The sequence below is a fragment of the Dicentrarchus labrax genome, unplaced genomic scaffold, assembly GCF_905237075.1.
Source record: "Dicentrarchus labrax unplaced genomic scaffold, dlabrax2021, whole genome shotgun sequence".
Lineage (NCBI taxonomy): Eukaryota > Metazoa > Chordata > Actinopteri > Moronidae > Dicentrarchus > Dicentrarchus labrax.
The window spans coordinates 23,607,462-23,628,199 of record NW_026136722.1 but is presented as its reverse complement, the minus strand read 5'-3'; the positions used below and the strand labels follow the sequence as shown (position 1 = coordinate 23,628,199).

At 41.0% G+C, this 20,738-nt stretch overlaps 1 protein-coding gene across 1 annotated transcript in view; it reads left to right on the top strand.

Annotated features, from left to right (window-relative positions):
- Nucleotides 1-2,432: 2,432 nt before the first annotated feature.
- The window catches only part of brsk1b (BR serine/threonine kinase 1b), a 30,679-nt gene continuing 12,373 nt past the window's right edge, over nt 2,433-20,738 (top strand). Inside the window, exons 1-11 of the mRNA XM_051386846.1 lie at nt 2,433-3,912; nt 4,288-4,382; nt 8,139-8,224; nt 8,471-8,611; nt 9,568-9,684; nt 10,463-10,496; nt 10,616-10,684; nt 12,338-12,484; nt 17,024-17,055; nt 17,905-18,069; nt 20,407-20,504. Coding sequence (XP_051242806.1) covers nt 3,825-3,912; nt 4,288-4,382; nt 8,139-8,224; nt 8,471-8,611; nt 9,568-9,684; nt 10,463-10,496; nt 10,616-10,684; nt 12,338-12,484; nt 17,024-17,055; nt 17,905-18,069; nt 20,407-20,504 — 1,072 coding nt within the window. The 5' untranslated portion in view covers nt 2,433-3,824. The remainder of the gene's footprint in view (nt 3,913-4,287; nt 4,383-8,138; nt 8,225-8,470; nt 8,612-9,567; nt 9,685-10,462; nt 10,497-10,615; nt 10,685-12,337; nt 12,485-17,023; nt 17,056-17,904; nt 18,070-20,406; nt 20,505-20,738) is intronic.

The window sequence follows — 20,738 nt, the reverse complement described above, 5'->3', positions numbered from 1 at the left end:
CTATATTTTCATTGAATTTTATTGAAAGAGAACAAAGCACATAAAAAGCATGAATAAAACACACAAAAAATAAATTGGTGCAAAATGAACTGCAAATGAAAATAAATTTGAATGTTTTTGGAAACCTTAAATAAACACTCATGGGCCTCACGCTGAGCCTTGAGGAACCCCTTCAATTTTGGAAGTCATGGTCAACAGTATCAAATGCTTTTTTGAGATCAGGAAATAGCCCTACTGTAAATGACACTGGCAAATAGTCGATACTTAAAGTGTATACAAGTGTGTACATCTGCAGATAGAGACTGTATATAATGGTTGAAATCTCCAAAAAGTAAGTGATAGGACCTTGAGAAGAGATTGCTTTGTTAAGTGTTTTTAATGATTTTTTGCCTGGGTGGTAAACCTAATAATATCATTACATTCCCTTTAGGACAGTGGTTCCCAACCTCTGGATTAAGACCCCCATAAGCACCACCAAAGCTTCACTGCAGGGAGTCATGAGGCCTTCTTGATCTTAAGGGGTGTAAGAAAACAAATTGAAAAATATACACAGGAGCCCTATATCTCAGCATTTCCTTTTCCTGAATGAAGTTCTAATTTGTATTACTAAACTTTAAAGAACTGAACACAATGTATATTCAGAGCCTTCCCTCTCTGATTGACACCCTTGCTTATCCTGCATTAAAAAAGTACGCTGTTAAAACAACCAAAGAGCTGATAGAACAATGGCCAAAAGAGAAACATGAAGCCTATGATTGTATGATTGTTAAAAATAGAACAAATACATTTTAAATAGACAGCAAATTGTATAAAAAGTTCCCTAAAATCAGGAAAACTGATCTCTGATCAATATTAACAATAAATAATCTGCTCAAAATTCATCCAAATCTCCCATCTTCCTGTAGGTATTGTGTTCACTGTTTGGGTTCATTGTACAGTTTAGTTGTTCTTACTGTTATTGCTATGCATTGAATATAAAATATCCATAAATTATGTAGCTTAGTCACTTTACTTAAGTGTCCCTCAAGGAAAAAGGTTGCTTTAGAAGGTATATTGAGTTTTTCTGTTCTTACTCCAGGTATGATATTTATTTCATTTGTTAAACTTAATCTTGTGTTTGTCCCCCTAGCTTGTAAATGTCACATAACGACCACAGGGTCAAGCAGCAACGTGTATACGACAACCAACTGCATTAATTAATGTGTTAAATGACTTATTATAGTGTTACAGATATTTCTAGAACATTCCCATGTTTATATTAACTTTAAAGGCATACTATGCAGTTTTCCGGTTTTGTCAAACAGCTACCCCTAGAGTCGCTGCGGAGTACTTGTATTTAACGTTAACTGTCGTAAATACCACTCACCAGAGCCGTCTCTATATTCGGCTCTGCGTCTCTGCACTCACGGCCTGATCCCCTGCCCCCTGTATACCGGTACATGTTCAGTAGGATGGAAGCTTCGGACATCGAACAGGCAAAGATAGACTCCGAAGATGTCTACTGACCAGGTAACGTCTGAGTGAATGCCTGCTAGTGTCTTCCATTGAGGCTGCTTCTTATGTCGCTGATGTATGTGACGTCGCGCCGTAAAGCAATTTGTGATTCTCGCGAGATTTGGCGGGACGCCACCTTTCAGACTTGCATTGCTGGTTCTGCCAGCGGTGTCCCTCTCCTGCTTTGCTATCGGGATGATTCGCTATACTACGAGTTTGTTTGCCATCAAAATGACTTCGAAGCTGTTATATTAAGGTAAAAATCTTGCATAGTGTGCCTTTAAAGCTGCAGTAGGTAACTTTTAGAAAAATAACTTTTCATTGTATTTGCCTAAACATTCATTATATCCTGACAGTAGAACACGAGACAGATAATCTGTGCAAAAATCAGGTTCCTCTGGTTCCTCCTAGTGCTCCTAATGGTATTTGCAGGAATCTAAGTACCTGAACAAAAACAACCAATCAGAGCCAAGAAAGATATAGCTTAGCTTTGGGTTGGCTTAAAGATGGTTGATTATTGAGGTCCCAAAGCATCTGTAGGTTATTTGACACCCTGGGAATGAGACTCAACAACTAACCATCTTCCTTGGCTCTGGTTGGTTATTTTCCTTCAAACGCAGTGGATTCCTGCGGATGCTGTTAGGAGCAGTAGAAGGAGCCAGAGGAATCAGATTTTTACAAAAACATAATAATATTATTCTTTATAAAAAATGACCTGCTGCAGCTTTAAGACTCTTCTATTGATTAGAGTACATCTGCCATACTGGCATGGACCATGTGGTACTTGGTATTCTTGGTATCCTGATATTTTTCATCCAATCACGTAGCCTAATGTGGAACTTTGCTGTAGTAAAAGAGGGTGGGGGCGAGAGAGACAGTCTGAGAGGGGTGGGGAGGATGGGGGCGGAACCCGGATGCTGATGCTGACCGATGAAGAGAAGGAAGCAGGAGGAGGAGTGTGAGAGGTGTGGAAAAAAGAGAAAGGGAAACGGGTATAATACGGAGTGGAGGAGAGCACCCCGCGAATGATGGACACTCCTGTGGATGCGGCCAACTCCTGACACCCTGAAAGAGTGTTTCCTACGAGGCGATTTCTTTTTCTTTTCATTGTTTGCCATTTGTTCGGAAGGCAACAGCTTAGCGCCGGCTGAGGGAGGAGATGCGGTGATATCATGAGCATAGCCGGCCAGGGAGAGAGACAGAGAGACAGAGAGGAAGAGAGAGAGGGAGGGAGGGAGGGAGGGAGGAAGAGGGTGCACGGGGAGGAGAGGCGGGGAGTGGGCTACCACCAGGCCAGCTGAGGATGCTTGTTGTTTCTAGAAACAGGATTTATCACCGGGCCGAGCGCTGATCCTGCTCCGGCACACCGAGCGCACCTCTCTGCGCTGCAGCCGTCCCGACCGAGGGCGCATTTTTTCCGCCCGTCTCGCCCGGTCTGCCCGAGGCTGTTTGCCCTTTTTTAATGCTCTCCCCCCCTCTTCCTCTATTTCCTGATGCAGGCCCGGGGAGGGGTGAGCCAAAGTGTGCACCGGATATTGGAAAACCCATTCTTCTTGCTGATGCTGTTGTGATAACAGATTATTATCCGGACAACGCCGCATCTGCACAGGAAAGTCACATCCCGACCAAACGAGGCCAGGCTTGAGAAGAAACGGGAATGTACGAGCTCGGAGGGGTTGTGGAAACATTTTTTGGACGGTAGCGGCAGCGAGGAAGAGGGGGGGTGGGCGGGGGGTCCCTGATATTGATCAGAGAATGGATTCAATCAGGGGCATTCTGACTTGGGATATTTGAGACTCTGCTCTTACAGGAATCAATGTGTGGCAAATGTAGCCTTCCTGTCCGGGTCTGAATGAGCTCTTTCTTTACTGCTCCACTTTTGACCAGCTGCATAAGCTACACAGGATCAATCAGCTTTAAACTACTGTTATTTATAGCAGGGGGTGGGTTTGATGTAGCACGTTATTGTGGACATCTCCCATCATCACCGGTACCGGGCAAACCTCACACGTCTCTCTGATCTTTTCTACTTCCCCCTCTGAATGATGCTGCTTTAGTGGAAGACACAGACTGGGAGATACTTTATTCTAGGCCTTACAGAGTGGAAACTGGGCCCGGTTCTCACTCCGAACGCGGACCTGACCGCATGACAAACAAGTGCATGGGAGTAGCCTGCAGGGCCCGGCTTTAGATCACGACCAGTCGTCCATACCTCTCCTCTCCGCTCCTCTCCGCCGCCTGTGATGTGCGTTACGGCATTACGCACGGAGCAGGAGCGGCCGCTATCTTGATCTGCCTTATATCAGGAGTACAATTTCATCTCGGGAAGGATGAGCAGCAAGGAGCTGACGGTGGGCCAGTCCAACCAGTATGTGGGGCCTTACAGGCTGGAGAAGACCCTCGGGAAGGGACAGACAGGTAGGAGCCTCCTGAATTAGTCCTGCAGCAAGGTGCATCAGCTGATTTATATGATATCCAGAGTTTATTTCCTCCTTCTGTAAGTCCTCTCATCCTCCGTGCTTTTATTCTCCTGAAAGGACCCACATAAAATCCATTAACATGTCTTTAGCATTCAGGAAGGGAGAAGACATCCCAGCTGGCCTCTTCACAAATGTTCCAATCTGTCTTTTTGTGAGCCTAGTTTGGTCAATGTTTGTGACAATGTCAGTAAAGCTTTTTGAATTATTTATGACATCCCCTCCTTCCTGTTCACACTGCATGATGATTTCTGATACTCAAAACATTTTCTTCTCTCTCTCTCTCTCTCTCTCTCTCTCTCTCTCTCTCTCTTAGGACTGGTGAAGCTGGGTGTCCACTGTATTACTGGGCAGAAGGTGGCCATAAAGATTGTCAACAGAGAGAAACTCTCTGAATCAGTTCTAATGAAGGTATGGCGCTTATGATGTACCTCATCTTCATCTGTCTATCTAGCTACTGTGTCACCGTGACTGTCATTACGGTGGCTCCAAAGCTCAAATCACAAGTAGGTAGGAAGGTGCGAACCCTCCTACCTGCAGAAGTCGCAACAGAAATGGAGTGTATATTTTTGTCAAGAAAAGCCTGTGTGTGTTGTAACTTGGAGCTGTCGAGTGTGTGGGCACCGCTCCTGTATACCGAACAATGGAGATGATTTCATTCTGCTAATTAAGCCCTCTGATGAAAGCTGCTGCAGCTGAAATTGAAATGTTTTATGTTGGTGTTTCTACTTGCAGCTTTGAGCAGTTTTAAAATACAGCGGGTCGCACAGGGAGAAGTTTAGACACAAGGGAGTGTGGTGTCGTGGTGTCATGTGTTTTAGAACATACAAATAATACTTATTTTGAATATATAGCTTGTTCTATGTAATATCAGACATGTGGATGGTCAGCTCTCTGGTATGAGCAGCTCAAACAGCATAAATGTGTGTGTTTCTGACCAGATTTCTTTCTTTAGCCAGAGCAGAAAATAGACAAAAAGCCTTCATCCCTTCATCCCCTGCAAATGCCACCGGTCCCCACTTGTCATCTGGTTTACACAGTATTGCTTTGGACAGCTGCCCGTTGCCCTCTCTGTGTGCTAACTGTCAGTAACCGCATTACTGGGCTGCTGTCTGCTAGCTTTAGCTGGGAAGGCCAGCACATTTAACTACAAGGAGCTTCTTCATGTTGACACTCCCGAATGTGGCTTTACGCTCTGAACTTCCTGCTCTGGGGCTCCAACATGAGACAGAGGCAAAACATAAGAAGTTTGTAACTTCTTTCATCCTCTCATGTACACTCAGTGCCATGAAGTCTACTTTTATGACGCCTGTTATATGTTATAGCAGAGGTTGGCAAATAGCTGCCAATGTGCCTTTAAATCAAAAGAATTTGACCTCATGATGGAACTTTTAGGCATGTTTCAACTCCAGAGACCTTGAAAGACCTTAAACCACAATGAGAATGGCATGAATGTACCCAATCCAATAATTAATCCAACCATGTGGAGAGCAAACCAATATTGTGCCTCTTTCTGTGTCATGTGTGAGACTGTTTAATAGGTCGTACTATGGACGGCTGCTGGTGCTGAAATGAGATCTGATAAACTTTATTTATTCATTTGAAAGGATAGTTTGGGATATTTTCAAACCCACATGCCCCTCATGTAGGTTACTGATCATAATCTTTCCTTCTCGCCATACCTGGCATGAAGAGAAACACACAGTCCTCATTCATGCAAAAAGTCATTTTAAAGGTCCAGTGTGTAACATTTAGGACGATCTATTAGCAGAAATAGAATATAATATTAATAACTATGATTTGATTAATATGAGAATCATGAGATGATAGATGCCACTAAATTCTAAACACTGGTCCTTTAAAGTTTAGCTAAAGTTAAAAAATTGTATTCATATTAACACTTAATCTATCTGTGTTATATATTTAACTAGGAGAGATTTGGTTCTCTCAAATGTCAAATATATGAGATTATATTTGCAAGTATTGGTCAGAGACATGACACCATATAGAGGTTTTGCTTTGACTAGCTTAAATAGAACAGAATCCATAAATCCAGTAGGCTAATGTCCAGCTTCCATAACTTTAAAGCTGCATTCATTGTTTTTTTGGTCATCTTGTGGCAGCACATTAAACTGTAAACATGACACTGACATAATGTCACCTTATGGCTATGCAACTGAGTTAGCAAGCGGTTCCTTTTTTACACATCAGACAGAAACAGTGTGTCCAATATTTACTCTCTTTTAGCTCTGTTTTTGGTTTCTACTAATTTCTCAGGGAAATATCTGGCACTTTAACTACTAAATGCTCCACTGTGTTCACTAGCTAGTGGCTATCTGTGTCTGTCTGCTGTTTGGTGCTGAGCAGGTGGGCTTTTAGCCCCTTCAGACCCTGTGTCCATTACAATGGACGTCACTTGACAGGGGCTTCTTTTTACTTTTTGCAACATTTAACAGACAAAAAGTAGGTATGATGTTGTCATATGATGTTGGTATTTTAAGAATTGTTTGGACCCGATGTCCATTGAAATGGACAAGAAAAATAACAATTAAAGGGTTTTGATTAAAAACATTTTTTTATTGATTCTCATTTCTGGTTGCATTAAGGATGGGAAAAGTCATTATTATATTTTTCACAACCTTGGAACATAGGCGGGTCTGAAGGGGCTACAGCTTTTTCATTGAAAACGGCTGACTGGTAGACTGATGTTGCTGCTGCAAACGAGGTTGATGAAAGCTATGAGAGAGAACAATGAACTGAAAGACAGTAAAACTCTCCATAAAGCTGAGGGGAACTGCAGAGTCAGTGATAATTCTCTGTGGGGTTGTCACTATGAGTGACACGTTTTACATTACACATTGATATTTGGTTAATTCTTTATATAAAATATTGATATAGTGCAGCTTTAGGTAAGTTAGGAACTAGGCCTGAGATAGCTCCCTGTACAGTAAGCGACTCTACAGTGAGCTAGCTAAGACCTAGGCTGTGACCTGCTCTTAAAGGTCTAGTGTGTAGGATTTATTGCCATCTAACGGTACAATTGAAGATCGCAACTCCTTCTCTTCACCCTCCCCTTCCAAGTGCGAAGGAGAAACTACAGTGGCTGGGAAACACGTGAAAATGTGGGTGCACCTATGTAAAAGCCAGTGTTTGGTTTTTCCATTCTGAGAAACATGGCAGACTCCACGGTACCCGCGGCATCTGTAGCTAAAAACGGCTCATTCTAAGGTAACAAAAACACAATGATTCCTATTTAGGTGATTATACACTAATGAAAACATACATATGAATACCTTTAAAGGCCCAGCCCAGAAGAGACAAACCAAACACTGGTTCACATTTTTAACACGTTTCATAGCCACCGTAGTTTCTGCAGCGAATGAGCTGCAGTCTGCAACTACATTGCTAGATGTCGATAAAATAAGTGTAGTTGTTGCTACTATTGTTGCTGTGCACCTCTGTCTGTCTGTCTGTCTGTCTGTCTGTCTGCCTGTCTCTCTCTCTCTCTCTCTCTCTGTCTGTCTGTCTGTCTGTCTCTCTCTCTCTCTCACCCCAACTGGTCGAGACAGACGACCACCCACCTAGAGCCGAAGGATCTGTCCTAGGTTTCTGCCTTTTAACAGGCAGTTTTTCCTTGCCCTTGTCGCCAAGTGCTTGCTCATGGTGGTACTGTTGGGTCTCTGTAAATAATGTTATAAGGAGTTCGGCCTAGACCTGCTCTATTTGAAAAGTGTCCTGAGATAACTTCTGTTATGAATTGGCGCTATACAAATAAAATTGAATTGAATTAAATCCTACACACTGGACCTTAAAGCTTTGAAAAGGAAAATTGAAGGCACAGGGTGTATTTCATTCAGAATATCTCCAATAATTCCATTAATTATTTGCTTATTCTCCCCCTGCCCTGTCTACAACTGTAACTCTTTTTGTTAGCACAACTTCAACAACTTGTTTCTGCCTTGAAATGAATTACAATAACGTTTAATACTGTCTCCCTCTGCTCCACATTTGAACTAACTCTGCCTTTATACTTGCTTTCTCTTTCTCTCTACCTTCCTCTTTCTTTTGACATTTCAATCTCCATAATTTTTAACCTCGCTCCTCCTATTTTCTCTCTCCCTCTCTCTTAACCTTTCTCCGCATCTCCCCTTCTCTCTATCTATCCAGGTGGAGAGAGAAATAGCTATTCTTAAACTAATAGAGCACCCTCACGTTCTGAAGCTGCATGATGTCTATGAGAATAACAAATACCTGTGAGTATCTCTTTATCTTTCTCTTTTCCGCTGACTTTCTTTTAATCTGACGTCTCTGCCTCTGGATCTCCGCCAGAGCAGTAACAACCTTGAATCTGAAAAGGAGAATGGTTCTGTAAGACAGAGATTAAAAAAACAAACAAACATATAACATAGAAGCTATAGAGGGATGTGAGTGTGTGTTTGAGTTTATAGGTATGGAAGAAGCATCCATGTGACTGACCCCTCTGCCCTTATGTCTCCCAGGTACCTGGTGTTGGAGCATGTGTCTGGCGGAGAGTTATTTGACTACCTGGTGAAGAAAGGCAGGCTGACCCCCAAAGAGGCCAGGAAGTTCTTCAGACAAATCATCTCCGCCCTTGACTTCTGCCACAGTCACTCCATATGGTCTGTGAGATGCTATTGACCTTATTGTTATTGTTGACCCTTCTTTGTGTATGTGTTTAATTTCCAGTTTTGTCTCTGTACGCCTTACATTGACCTTTGTTACATGTCCTATCTCTCTCTCTCTCTCTCTCCCCTTGTTTCCTGTGTGCCTCATCATTATCAACTGTTCCAAAAATGACAAAATAAACAATTTAGAAAAAAGATTTAAAGAAACATGCAGTTGGGAACACGTCTGCATTTGGTTTGATCATAAAACATTTTGACATGCATCCATATCAAAATCCCGTTGATGTAATAATGTAACTATCCCAAATGAGTGTAAAACTACAGGACTGTAAAACAACAGAGTGCCCTCTTGTTGCTGAAATGCATAAGGCCAATAGGAAACTTTACAGATATGTTTTACTGTATCTTTACTTTGTTCTTTAAATGGTAAATGGTAAATGGACCTGTACTTGTATAGTGATTTTCTAGTCTTCCGACCACTCAAAGCGCTTTTACACTATGTGCCACATTCACCCTTTCATTCACTCAGTGATGGTAAAGCCTATCAAACAGAAACTAACTCATTCATACACATTCACACACCGATGCACAGCATCAGGAGCAATTTGGGGTTCAGTATCTTGCTCAAGGACTCTGAGCCCCAGTGTTGATTTTGACTGTTTAATTCTTTCTCAGTATAATCACATGACTGTGCATATTGTACAGTTCTTGAAATCAGAAAATATATCAGATTTGTACTAACCACTGCAAATTCCTGCAGTATTTAACCCAGTTCCCCATTAGAACCAGGACACACACGTCCACTTTCTGTTCAAGATTACTAGATTTAAATAAACAGTAGGTCTTCATTTGGTGTGTACAAACAAGGTTAGTTCAGCTGTAGTTAATGTTTATGGTCTAGAAAATGACTTCAGTACTTTCAATGAGTGTGTGTTTGTGTGTGTGTCCAGTCACAGGGACCTGAAACCCGAGAATCTTCTCCTGGATGAGAAGAATAACATCAGGATAGCAGACTTTGGTATGGCCTCGCTACAAGTCGGTGACAGCCTGTTGGAAACCAGTTGTGGGTGAGTACTGGATTAGATGGGTTAAAGTTAGCTTGTATGTATATGTGCAACTCATTATTAATGCTCTTTGGACAGCTGCATGTTTAAATATTTAGACAGTAGTACATGAGTCTATGAAAAAATCTGGCTTCCGTCAGGCCTGAATGAAAGCAACCAAATACAGACGCTTTGGGACCCTGGGAATGAGACTCAACAATCAACTATCTTCAAGACTCCAACCAAGTGTCTTCATATCTTTCTCAGCTCTGACTGGTTGTTTTTGTTAGGCCCGGTGGATTCTTCCAAATACCATTAGGAGCACTAGGAGGAGCCAGAGGAACTTGATTTTTTCACAGATTATCTGTCTCATGTTCTACTGTCAGGATATAGTGAAAGTTTCAGCAAATATGACAAAAAGTTATTTTTATAAAAGCAGCTTTAAATGACTTTAAGATTTACAGTTTGGTGAGGTACACAAAGTGTGCAGAACATCAGGAACATCCACCCAAAGCCCTATTGTGCTTCTTTTTACATAATCGATGGCTTTGTTTATTAAAAGCTTTAAACCACCTGCCCACCAGGAGGAACGCGGCTTTAACAGATAAATTTAGTACGGGATTGTGGCTTTCACCTGGATTCACCTATTCAGTCTATTCCATGGATGAAAGAGCAGGTGTTCGAATTTCTTTTTCTTTTTTTTTTGCATGAATCAGCACTCAACAACTCAGTGCCCCCTTTATCCATGTTTACGTTTGTGTCTGGTTAAATTATTTAATAATTTCCTCTTCTTTATTTATAGATCCCCACATTATGCTTGCCCAGAGGTCATAAGGGTAAGTTACTTCCCTCTCAGTGTGTGTGTGTGTGTGTGTGTGTGTGTGTGTGTGTGTGTGTGTGTGTGTGTGTGTGTGTGTGTGTCTAACGCTACCCTGTCCTTGCAATTGTGTCTCAGGGGGAGAAGTACGACGGTCGCAGGGCAGATGTTTGGAGTTGTGGAGTCATTCTCTTTGCTCTTCTTGTGGTAAGAAGATCCTTCTTGTATGCATGTCTTTTCTTCCAGTATTTAGTTGCTTGTCTTTTTCTCTCTGCCCTTTGATTTCCACAATTCAGCTCATGTGTATCCCATTAAAACTCATACATAGTACTGTCACACCCAGGGGCGGATCTAGAGTAATAATTATGGGGTGCCCAGATGGTGTCATGGAGACTTTAAGGGGTGGCATAAATATATGCTGATTTAAAGCTTCAGTAGGTCATTTTTATAAAGATATTTTTAACATATTTGCTGAAACTTTTACTATATCCTAACACGAGACATGAGACAGATAATCTGTGAAAAAAGTAAGAGTCTGTGAAAAAATCAGGTTCCTCTGGCTCCTCCTAGTGCTCCTAATGGCATTTGTAGGAATCTACCGGGCCTGAACAAAATCAACCAATCAGAGCTGAGAGAGATAGTTGATTGATTGAGTTGAATGAGACTCCACAATCAGCTATCTTCAAGCCTCCAACCCAAATCATATTTCTATCTTTCTATGCTCTGATTGGTTGTTTTGGTCCAGGCCCGGTGGATTCTTGTGAATGCCAATGGGAGTGCTAGAACGAGCCAGAGGAACCTGATTTTTTTCCAAAGATTATCTGTCTCATGTACTAATGTCAAGACACAGTAAAAACTTTCAATATGACAAAAAGTTATTTTCATGAGTTACCTACAGCAGCTTTAATCACAAGCAATTACATATATCAGTATTTGTTTGCCAAAGCCCCTCTAGATCTGCCCCTGCTTCCACCAGACCATCAGCATCTGTATTAAACCTTAAAGGTTTATATCTTGTGCTCTACTAGCAAGGTTGCACGAGCACATGGGTGACACAATACATGACTGCAGACGGCTTTACACTTTTCCACTGAATGACAGTTGGTGTGGGTAACCTGCCAAGAGATGCAGCAATGCGCCAGAAAAGAGCAGGGAAGAAAAAGACTGCTAGCAAGCAGCGTTAAATATAGATACAATGTGTTTTTGTGAGAAGCATAACACAAAGACATAGCTGTATTTGGCTACAAGAAAACTGCTCAGGGCACATTTAAAGGAGCAGTTAGGCAAAATCATCTTCCAGCCCCCAAAGCTCCCTAATTAACCAACTATATTTTGTTTGTTCGATCCATAAATGTAGAACACAACCCCCTGTCAACATTTTAATTGTTATCTTACACTTTAGTTGTTTTACGGAATAAACAGTATAACATGTTAATGTTAAGTGCTGGCAGGTGGATTTTGTCACTGTTTCCCCTGTTTTCAGTCTCCATACTAAGCAAACTGCTCATAAGATGTATCACTTTTTAAGCCTCCTATATCATTCTGTCATTTGCAATTTAGCAAAATTTTTTTGCAAATATAATTATTTTTTCTCTTTATGCATTTATTTAAGTATCCAGCCATTTTGCAATATTCTTCACTTTTTATATTTGTAGTTTATATTTTGTAGTCTCCTTTTTATTGTCTCTATTTTCTATCGTTATTTATATTTACTTACTTACTTACCAATGTACCAAGGCAAATTCCTCCTATGAGAAAACTTATTTTGCTATAAACCTGATTCAGATTCTGTTTCTGATTCTATTTCTCACCCTAATTGATATTCTTTTTATCTCTCCTTCGTCTCCCATCCTTTCCCAGGGTGCCTTGCCCTTTGACCACGATAACCTGCGGCAGCTTCTAGAGAAAGTGAAGAGTGGAGTATTCCACATGCCCCACTTTATACCTCCTGACTGCCAAGCTCTGCTTAAAGGAATGATAGAAGTCAACGCTGACAAGAGACTCACGGTGAGGAGGGAGGGGGAACTGTTAAAAACACTAGCTAATGGCAATGTACTTATGTCAGAGTGATGTATGTTTTTAATTACAGTCAAGCTTGAAAACAGAAGATTTAATGGTTTCCCAACTGAAACATCATCTTGGAATTAAAGAACAAGAGTTCTCTCTGGATGCATGTTTTTGAGAAATGGCTTTTGGCGTCTATGATCATCGAGGGCATTGTCATAACTCTTTAACATTGAGGGTGTTGTTTCAGCCCATGGCAGTCTCTGGGAGGAGAGGAAATGAGGTGTGATGTATCAAAACTTGAATATTAGAAACTAAGCAAGTGATATTTATCAAGTTTAGAAGCCTTTCTAAAACCATAAAAACAAGAGCATCTTTAAGGAGTGTGTGTGCCTAATACGCTGTGTGTAGCTGTAACCAGCATGTCCGGCTAACTAGCTGACTGCCTACTGAGCACTACTTTCAATGCCAAGAAGGAAATCTCTTAAGAAACTTACTAGTTAATGATTCATTTTGAGTCTGCCTGAATGCTTGATGCGTTTCCCAAGAGAGAGAAGACACAGTTACTGTTTGGGGATTTATTTTGATCGTATATCCAGTTTCCTGTTAAAATACTTACTCTTTGGGGCTTTTTGAAAGAACAGCTTCCTCCTCAGTTTCATGCACTTTCTAGGGATTTTAATTTGAAAAAATAGGTGCATCCCTTGTGCCCTGTTAACAAGCCATTGAGGGCTTTATTTTGAAAAGGAAGGGTCATATTGAGCTTCTTGTTAAGGTGCAGTTACTCTAATGGGCTTTTATTTTGAAAGAAAAGCCTCATTCGGAGTTTCCATTAGGATACAGATACTTTACGTTTCCAAACGCATGGGTTGGTCTTAATCCTAAAAACCGTTAAGGAGAAAATACTAACAATTATGCTAAACAACATTATGTTAGAATGAAAATCTGATTTAAAATAAATTCTCCAACTAGTCAGCTCTACACTTCAATACAAGAACAATGATTCATTATGTCTTCTACATGGATTATCAACTGGTGAGGATGCTGACTTTTTACATAGGACATTAGCCATTAGCTTTGGCATTTCCAGAAATCTGATTGGCCACCTCAAGTGTAACCCCATTATCCCTACCTCTGTCTCCACATTGTATTTCAGAGTCTGTAGCGGGCTCTGTTAGTAGGTAGAATGATGATACTGCTATCATATGAAACTAGATTAACTAACGCATCCATTGGTAACATGCTAAATACCGCTCCAAAATTTTTGCGATAGAAAAACTGACCTCTCACCTCAAGATATCTGAATGAAAATGGGTTCTGTGGGTACCCACTAGTCTCCCCTTTGCATACATGCCCCATTTATGCTAATCCCATGCAGTTTGGGCAAAAAAATGTGGTATGTGTTATTTTTGCCTGGTGTATTTGAGTATTGAGTAACTGGGGTCCTTAAACAACAGCACTGGAATTGTATAAACTGGGAATCAATGGAAAGTTGAGACACATATGCCACCCCTGTTTAGTAAATATCTTATATACAACTATAAAGACGCTATCAAGCCCTCACCCCAGAGTTTTTGTTTTCAACAAGTCAGCTGGAAGCACTAGAAGGTTTACAGGAGGCAACGTTTTTAACAACTCATGGAGTGTTAGCTTATTTAGCTAGCTAGCTAGTCTGTCTGCAACAGCTGTCATTTTAGCCGGCAAAATCATTGGTTCCTGACTATAATAAGAAGCTGGTTTAGACTGCTTCTGTTTAAAATGAAGGACCCATTGTTTGAAAAAGCATCTTGAATGGTAAATCTGCCTCAGTTATCATTTTGAACTACATATGAATGGAGAACTAATAAAGGAAGGCTTAGTAAAAGGTCAGTCGTTGCCACGCACATTGCACCACATCCGTTTCTACAGCAAAGAAAGCATGAACCAGGCATTTAGGAGGGAGAAGGGAACGAAAAGAAAAGACATATCCCCAGGCTTTGCTTCAGGATGTGACAGGAATTGACCCTGACACAAGACCTAACAGCTGGAGGAGGTGGGAGATGAGGAAGGTGGAAGAACAGACAAAGGGACCTAAGGTATTGCTTAAAGGCAGGAGCGGAGTCAGGCATGACAGGACTGCCCTGGGTCTATTTCTGTCCTCAAAGGCAAGTTAGCAGTTTATCTGGGGTTAAGACTCATGGACACCGAGATGTAGAAAGGAAGAGAGGCATATTAATGTATGTAAAAATGAATGGAGGGTGGCCTCTTCAGTGGCTGTGAAGAAGGACGGAGGCACTGAGGGTGAAAAAGATGAGGAACGTTCTTCCTTTTCACTGAAGTGCCAGCTTTCCCTCCTGAAAGCGAGACTTGAAAAGAGACTGGCAGTTCAGAACAAGATAGAGGAGAGAGAAGGGAGAAGGTGAATGAATAAATGAGGGACTGAATGAATGGACTTCTAGAGGAAATTCCACTGCACTCTGGTTGTAAAGAGAGGTTGGGAAAAAGCAGGCACACAGGGTGGAAATGAATTCATTTTTAAGAGGCAGAAAGGCAGAGACAACTGTGATAATGCGGTTTGCTTGATGCTGTAAAATAAAGACAGAGAGAAGGAATAAGTCTGGTCAGTTAGTCATTCAGCTACAGCAGAGCAAATTTAATCAAAGCTGTGGCTTCGTGTGATGAGCTGTTGATTAATGGAGCCTGAAACCAGGTCAGACTGTCTCTGTCTCTCTGTCTGTCTGCTAGTTGCCTCCATGGAAACAATCCCACATACTTCAATTCAGTTCAAAAGTATATGGGTAAGCAAGCAGAACATTAGGAAATGTACCCACACGTCTTTAGTTCTGGGGAGTGTATCTGTTCCCTAGGTAAGTTCCCTAACACCCTAACAAAGTGTGAACCTATTGTGACGTCACCCATTGGTTTGTGTTGGTTTTTTTTGCAGCCAGTGGAGGTGAAGTACTGCAAGTTGAGTTGAAGTTACGTTCTCGTATTCCAGCTAAACAGAACACTAAAATATGTTTCGGAACAGATTTGCAACACTGATCAGCACTGCCTAGTCTGACAGTTTGATCTGAGTGTGGTGCGTTGAGCTGGACGGACTCACTGAGAATGACCTGTCAATCACAAGGTAGCCCCGCCCTAAAGCTTACCCTGCTTTATGGTCTCTTTTACTCTAAATGGGACCATAATTTACTAAATGAACACCAGGCTTTCTTGCAGCCAATGAAGCTGCCCCCTGCTGGCCATTACATAGAATGCATGTTCAAGACACTTCCGTGTTGGCTTCACTTCACAAACCTGGAAGCTCTGTCCACTATATATGTACTGTCAATGGTGCCAACTCTAACCCTAGAACTGGGTAACATAGGACCCTGGGAACATAAGAACCCCCAGTTTTGTCCTTTTTAGCATACTGTCGTATCAGTGCTGCATACAGTACTTTATAGTTAGTTATAATTAACAAATGCAAAGCTCTCACTGCAGGCAGCTGCTTGTTGCTCTCTCTGCAGATGTACAAATACAGTGTTCAAAGCAGGCTCACTTTTGACTTTTTCGATGCTTGCAGACCTGCAGCTACTCCATTACTCTAACCCCAAGAGATAATGCGCAGTATCGATGCAATGGCTACCACTGTATGCAGTCCTAATGCAGAGGGGACTCCTACAGAATATATATTGTACTAGGGGATGTAAGACTAGACTGCGTTGAAACTTTTCCTGGGATTCATGAAAGCATATAATTGACTTCAGCCATGCTCCCTAGCGGCTCTGTGAGGTTGTAATTGAGCATTGAACGTACCGATGTTAAAGCTGCATTATGTAATTCTTATTACATTTTTTTTTCATATTTGCTGAAACTTTCACTATATCCTGACAGTAGAACATGAGACAGATAATATGTGAAAAAATCAGTTCCTCTGCGTCCTCCTAGTGCTCCTAATGGCATTTACTAGAATACACCGGGCCTGAACGAAAACAACCAATCAGAGCGGAGAAAGTATAAAAATATAAAGACACTTTGGGTTGGAGGCTTGAAGATAGTTGATTGTTGAATCTCATTCCCAGAGTCCCGAAGCATCTGTATAAGACACAACAACTAACTGTCATCCTTGGCTGTGATTGGTTGTTTTCGTTCAAGCCCGGTGGATTTTGCAAATGCCATTAGGAGCACTAGGAGGAGCCAGTTGATTATGGTTCTATATAAAAATTACAATTCATCCAAGTTGGGGAATTAATGTGTACACCACATTTTTAGCAATCTCTTTAATATTTGTTGAGATATACCAGAAACTGTGCATTGGACATAGAGAATGTTCATAGGAAGACACTGAGACAGTCTGACCATCACTGTGCAAAAGAGCAGCTAAATATACCATTATGAGTGGATCTGCAATGCTGAGCTAGCTTTAGGCTTCCATAAGGAAAATCCTGTTTGAGTCAGGACTTTTTTTTATTTTAAACAGAACCCAGTGGACAGCAGATGCTTCATCTTTGTTTATTGTGTGTCATTTTAGGGTATCAGTTACATCTGTAACACTGCCTTCTTTTTTGTTGATTACAGCTAGAAGCAATACAGAAACACGCCTGGTACCAGTAAGTACATTAATCTATCTTACTTTTTTCTTATTCCCTCTGCATTTTTCCTTTTCCCGTCTCTACCTGAGCCACTCACACCAACGCCAAAATGCTATGCAATAATAAGTAAAATTGAGTTTTAAAAAAAGAAGTAATTTCAACCTTGTTTTGAATTCAAAGAGAACAACCATGCTATCGTATACCATGCGATATGTTTTAAAGTACCAACCAACAATAAGCTATAATGCTTCTTATGGTGTTTTATTGGTACTAAAGTAAGATGTGCCATATTATATATACAGTAGACAAAAGGCAGTTTGAAGCCTCAAGAAATGGATTGTGCAAAGCAAAATCAGACTAGTAAGTTTTTTGTTGGTGGTTAAAATATAGTTAAAAGTTCTTGGTAAATCTTTAATGCTAGCTGCATTGCTTTCTGAAACCACAACCTGTGTTTAGTCCAAAGTAGTACCATCTTAAATGGTATGGCAGTTTTTGAAAGCCAATGCTTAGACCAAAATATTTGTACTCCAGTGACATCGCTCATACGGCCCTGCTCATGTTAAAAAGGACAAGTTTACAAAGTTTCCCTTGAGAAAACGCTTCTTCAGATGAGATTTTCCAGTGAAATCTAGATCACACAAGTCTAGTTAGAGAAACACAGGAAGCAATGTACTGCACCACAGCTGAAATCGGTTAGATATATTGTCTCTACCCTGCTCTTGTTGGGAATCATAATATTAGACTGTGAAAAGTTCTACCTCAGTTGACATTAAACCTCTGTAATGTTGGACCTCATTGTCTATCAGTGCTTGCTGTAAACATATTAATTGAAAACGCTAACTACATGCACTGACTCTTTCCCATCAGGGGTGGTCGTAATGAGCCTTGCCCAGAACAGCCGCCCCCTCGTCGGGTGTGTGTGAAGAGGATCCTGTCCTTAACAGAGCTGGACCCTGATGTCCTGGAAAGCATGTACTCCTTAGGGTGCTTCAGAGACCGGGTCAAACTCACACAGGACCTTACAAGTGAGGAGTGAGTAAAATATAACCCATCAAACATTTCCACTTTGAACAGATGGCAATACACCCATGATCAATGCTTTTTTTCCAACTGCATGATGAATATTAAATGACAAATGAAAGAATTCAAAACATAAACCTGTGTGTCCACTGCATCTGTTGATCTCGAGGCATATGCAACCATTAAACAAGTAAAACAGACATGTCAAGTCTCACAGGCAATTTACATTAAATTACTGCAGTTGCATTATTGTGTGTGTAGTTCATTTAATTTCTCTCACACAATGTCTCTCTCTCTCTCTCTCTCTCTCTCTCTCTCTCTCTCTCTCTCTCTCTCTTTGTCTCATTGTGGCCAGTCAATTACTTACATCATTAATCTGCCTGGCATGGCAGGAACAAGAGCAACAATATCAACAATGCCTCTTTTATCTGCCTTCCCGCCCATCCCTGGTGTCCCCCTTCTCTATGTGGCTTCTCACTACCAAAGACAAACATGAACAAACACGAAGCATTGAAATTAAGCTGCACTAATCCATTTTTTATATATGTGTAATATGAAAGAGGTTGCTCGCAGTGACAAACGCACAGTGAATTATCACCAGATTCTCTGTCACCTCATCTCTACAAAGACTTTTAGCTCCTTATAGCTAATTGTTTCTGGCCCGCAACTCTACTGTTTTGACTGAGTCTTACAGCAATCCCACCCCTCTCTTCATTCATGTTAAAAAAAAAATGTCAGAACATTTGATTTATTGATTGCAGTTAGAATGTAAAAAATGTTTTCAACAAATATAGAAATACATTAAGTACCCTAGCTTTTAGTTTGAATATTGGACTTAGGTCAGAAACACCCAACTCCAAATGAGTGCTAATGTATATCCGTGTTTGCTGGATATGTTAATTAACAACTATTTTCGTATGTAACGTATAACTTGATAAGGTGACAATATGTCAACATTGTGCTTACAGTTTGTTGCCCTGCCCCTGAGAGGCCAAATAATCTATTTCAAGGACCAGTGTGTAGGATTTAATAGCATCTAGCAGTGAAGTCGCAAATTACAACTAACTGGACACTGTTCGCATCCAGGGTGGCCATTCGTCCGGCTTTTAAACACCCTGTCCGGCTGCAGGTGCAGCCTTAAGCCGGACACTCATTTGTCCTCCTTTTGAGAAAATAACTAAAAAGGTCGCCTTTTGACACATTACCTCGTTAGTTTAATACTTATTGGCTAAAAATGTGTGTCAAAATAAGTAATTTCATTGGTTACAATTTTCGTGTGGTGACCTATCAACACATGGCTCATGTTAATATTCAAATGAGCCATGTGTTGATTCACCACTGGATCACAGCAGTTGCTACCACCAGGCTGTCAATCAAGCTCTCAGCGACAGAGAACGTAACGTGAGCTAACGTCGGTTGTTGGACTGAAATTCTGAAAATGCTCATACTCATATGTAGATAGGCAAAGCCAAGGCAAAGCCTATACATCTGAAACAGAAGGTGCTGCATTTTTTTTTACCCTTTATCTATCCAGATAAAAACATTAAGAACAGTTTCTGTATGATGTTTATTAGACCTATGTAATCTGAATTGGAAGAGCACGTTGTCATGAGCTGTATCTTGTATATTTATTATTAGCTATGTGGTATGTGTATGCACCTTTATGTAATCTGGTGGAAAAACATTAACATTTAAAACCGGATCATACAAAACAATATCTGCTTGCGTGTCCCCGTGACCTCCTCCTTTTTGATGTGAAGGAAATGGCCACCCTATTCGCATCTCAGCAGAACGTGTGAACTACCATGGACCTAAACACTCGAAAAACACATAAGGCCCTATCTAGATCCAGTTTGGTATGTCCGTTCTGAGCTACTGTAGAAACATGGCACTTCAACATGGTGGACTGAAGGCGACCTGTGGCGTCTGTAGATAAAAACTTCTCATACTAAGGTAACGATAATACAACAATTCTTATATTCAGATGATTATAGACTAATGAAAACATACCTATGGATATTATATTCCATTTCTGACAATAGATGCTCCTTAATGTTACACACTGGACCGTTAGGGTCATCAGTTGCGGTGACCCTAACAAAGCAAAACAAAATTGTCAACTGGGCTGACTTTCTTACTCAAGCAGCAACTTTGAATGACTTGAAACAATGTCTATATTTATTTTGTTGCTTTTAACAACAACAACACAAATTGCCATTATCTGCCTCCAAAATGGGGCCAGACATAGTTGTCAGGAGATTTGTGACAACCTGTGTCCTACCACTTCTACCACTCGGCCTCCTCTCTTTCTGACTTTCGGTTTCTGGTTCTCTGCATGTTTTTCTGCAGGGAGAACCAGGAGAAGATGATCTACTACCTCCTGTTGGACAGGAAGGAGCGATACCCCAGCTGTGAAGATGAGGATCTGCCACCTAGAAATGACATAGGTGAGAACCACTGACAGTATATATAATGGACAGAGCTTCCAGGTCTGTGAAGTAAAGCCAACATGGTGTCTCTTAAACATGCATTCTGTGTAAAGGCCAGCAGGGGGCAGCTCCATTGGCTGCAAAAAAGTCATAGTATGGAGTCTTATGGGGAAAGGACCCAACTTCTCACTTGATTTATTAGCTCGCTAAGCAGTTTCCTTATAAGTTTATCTCTAGTTTCAGTCTTCTTCC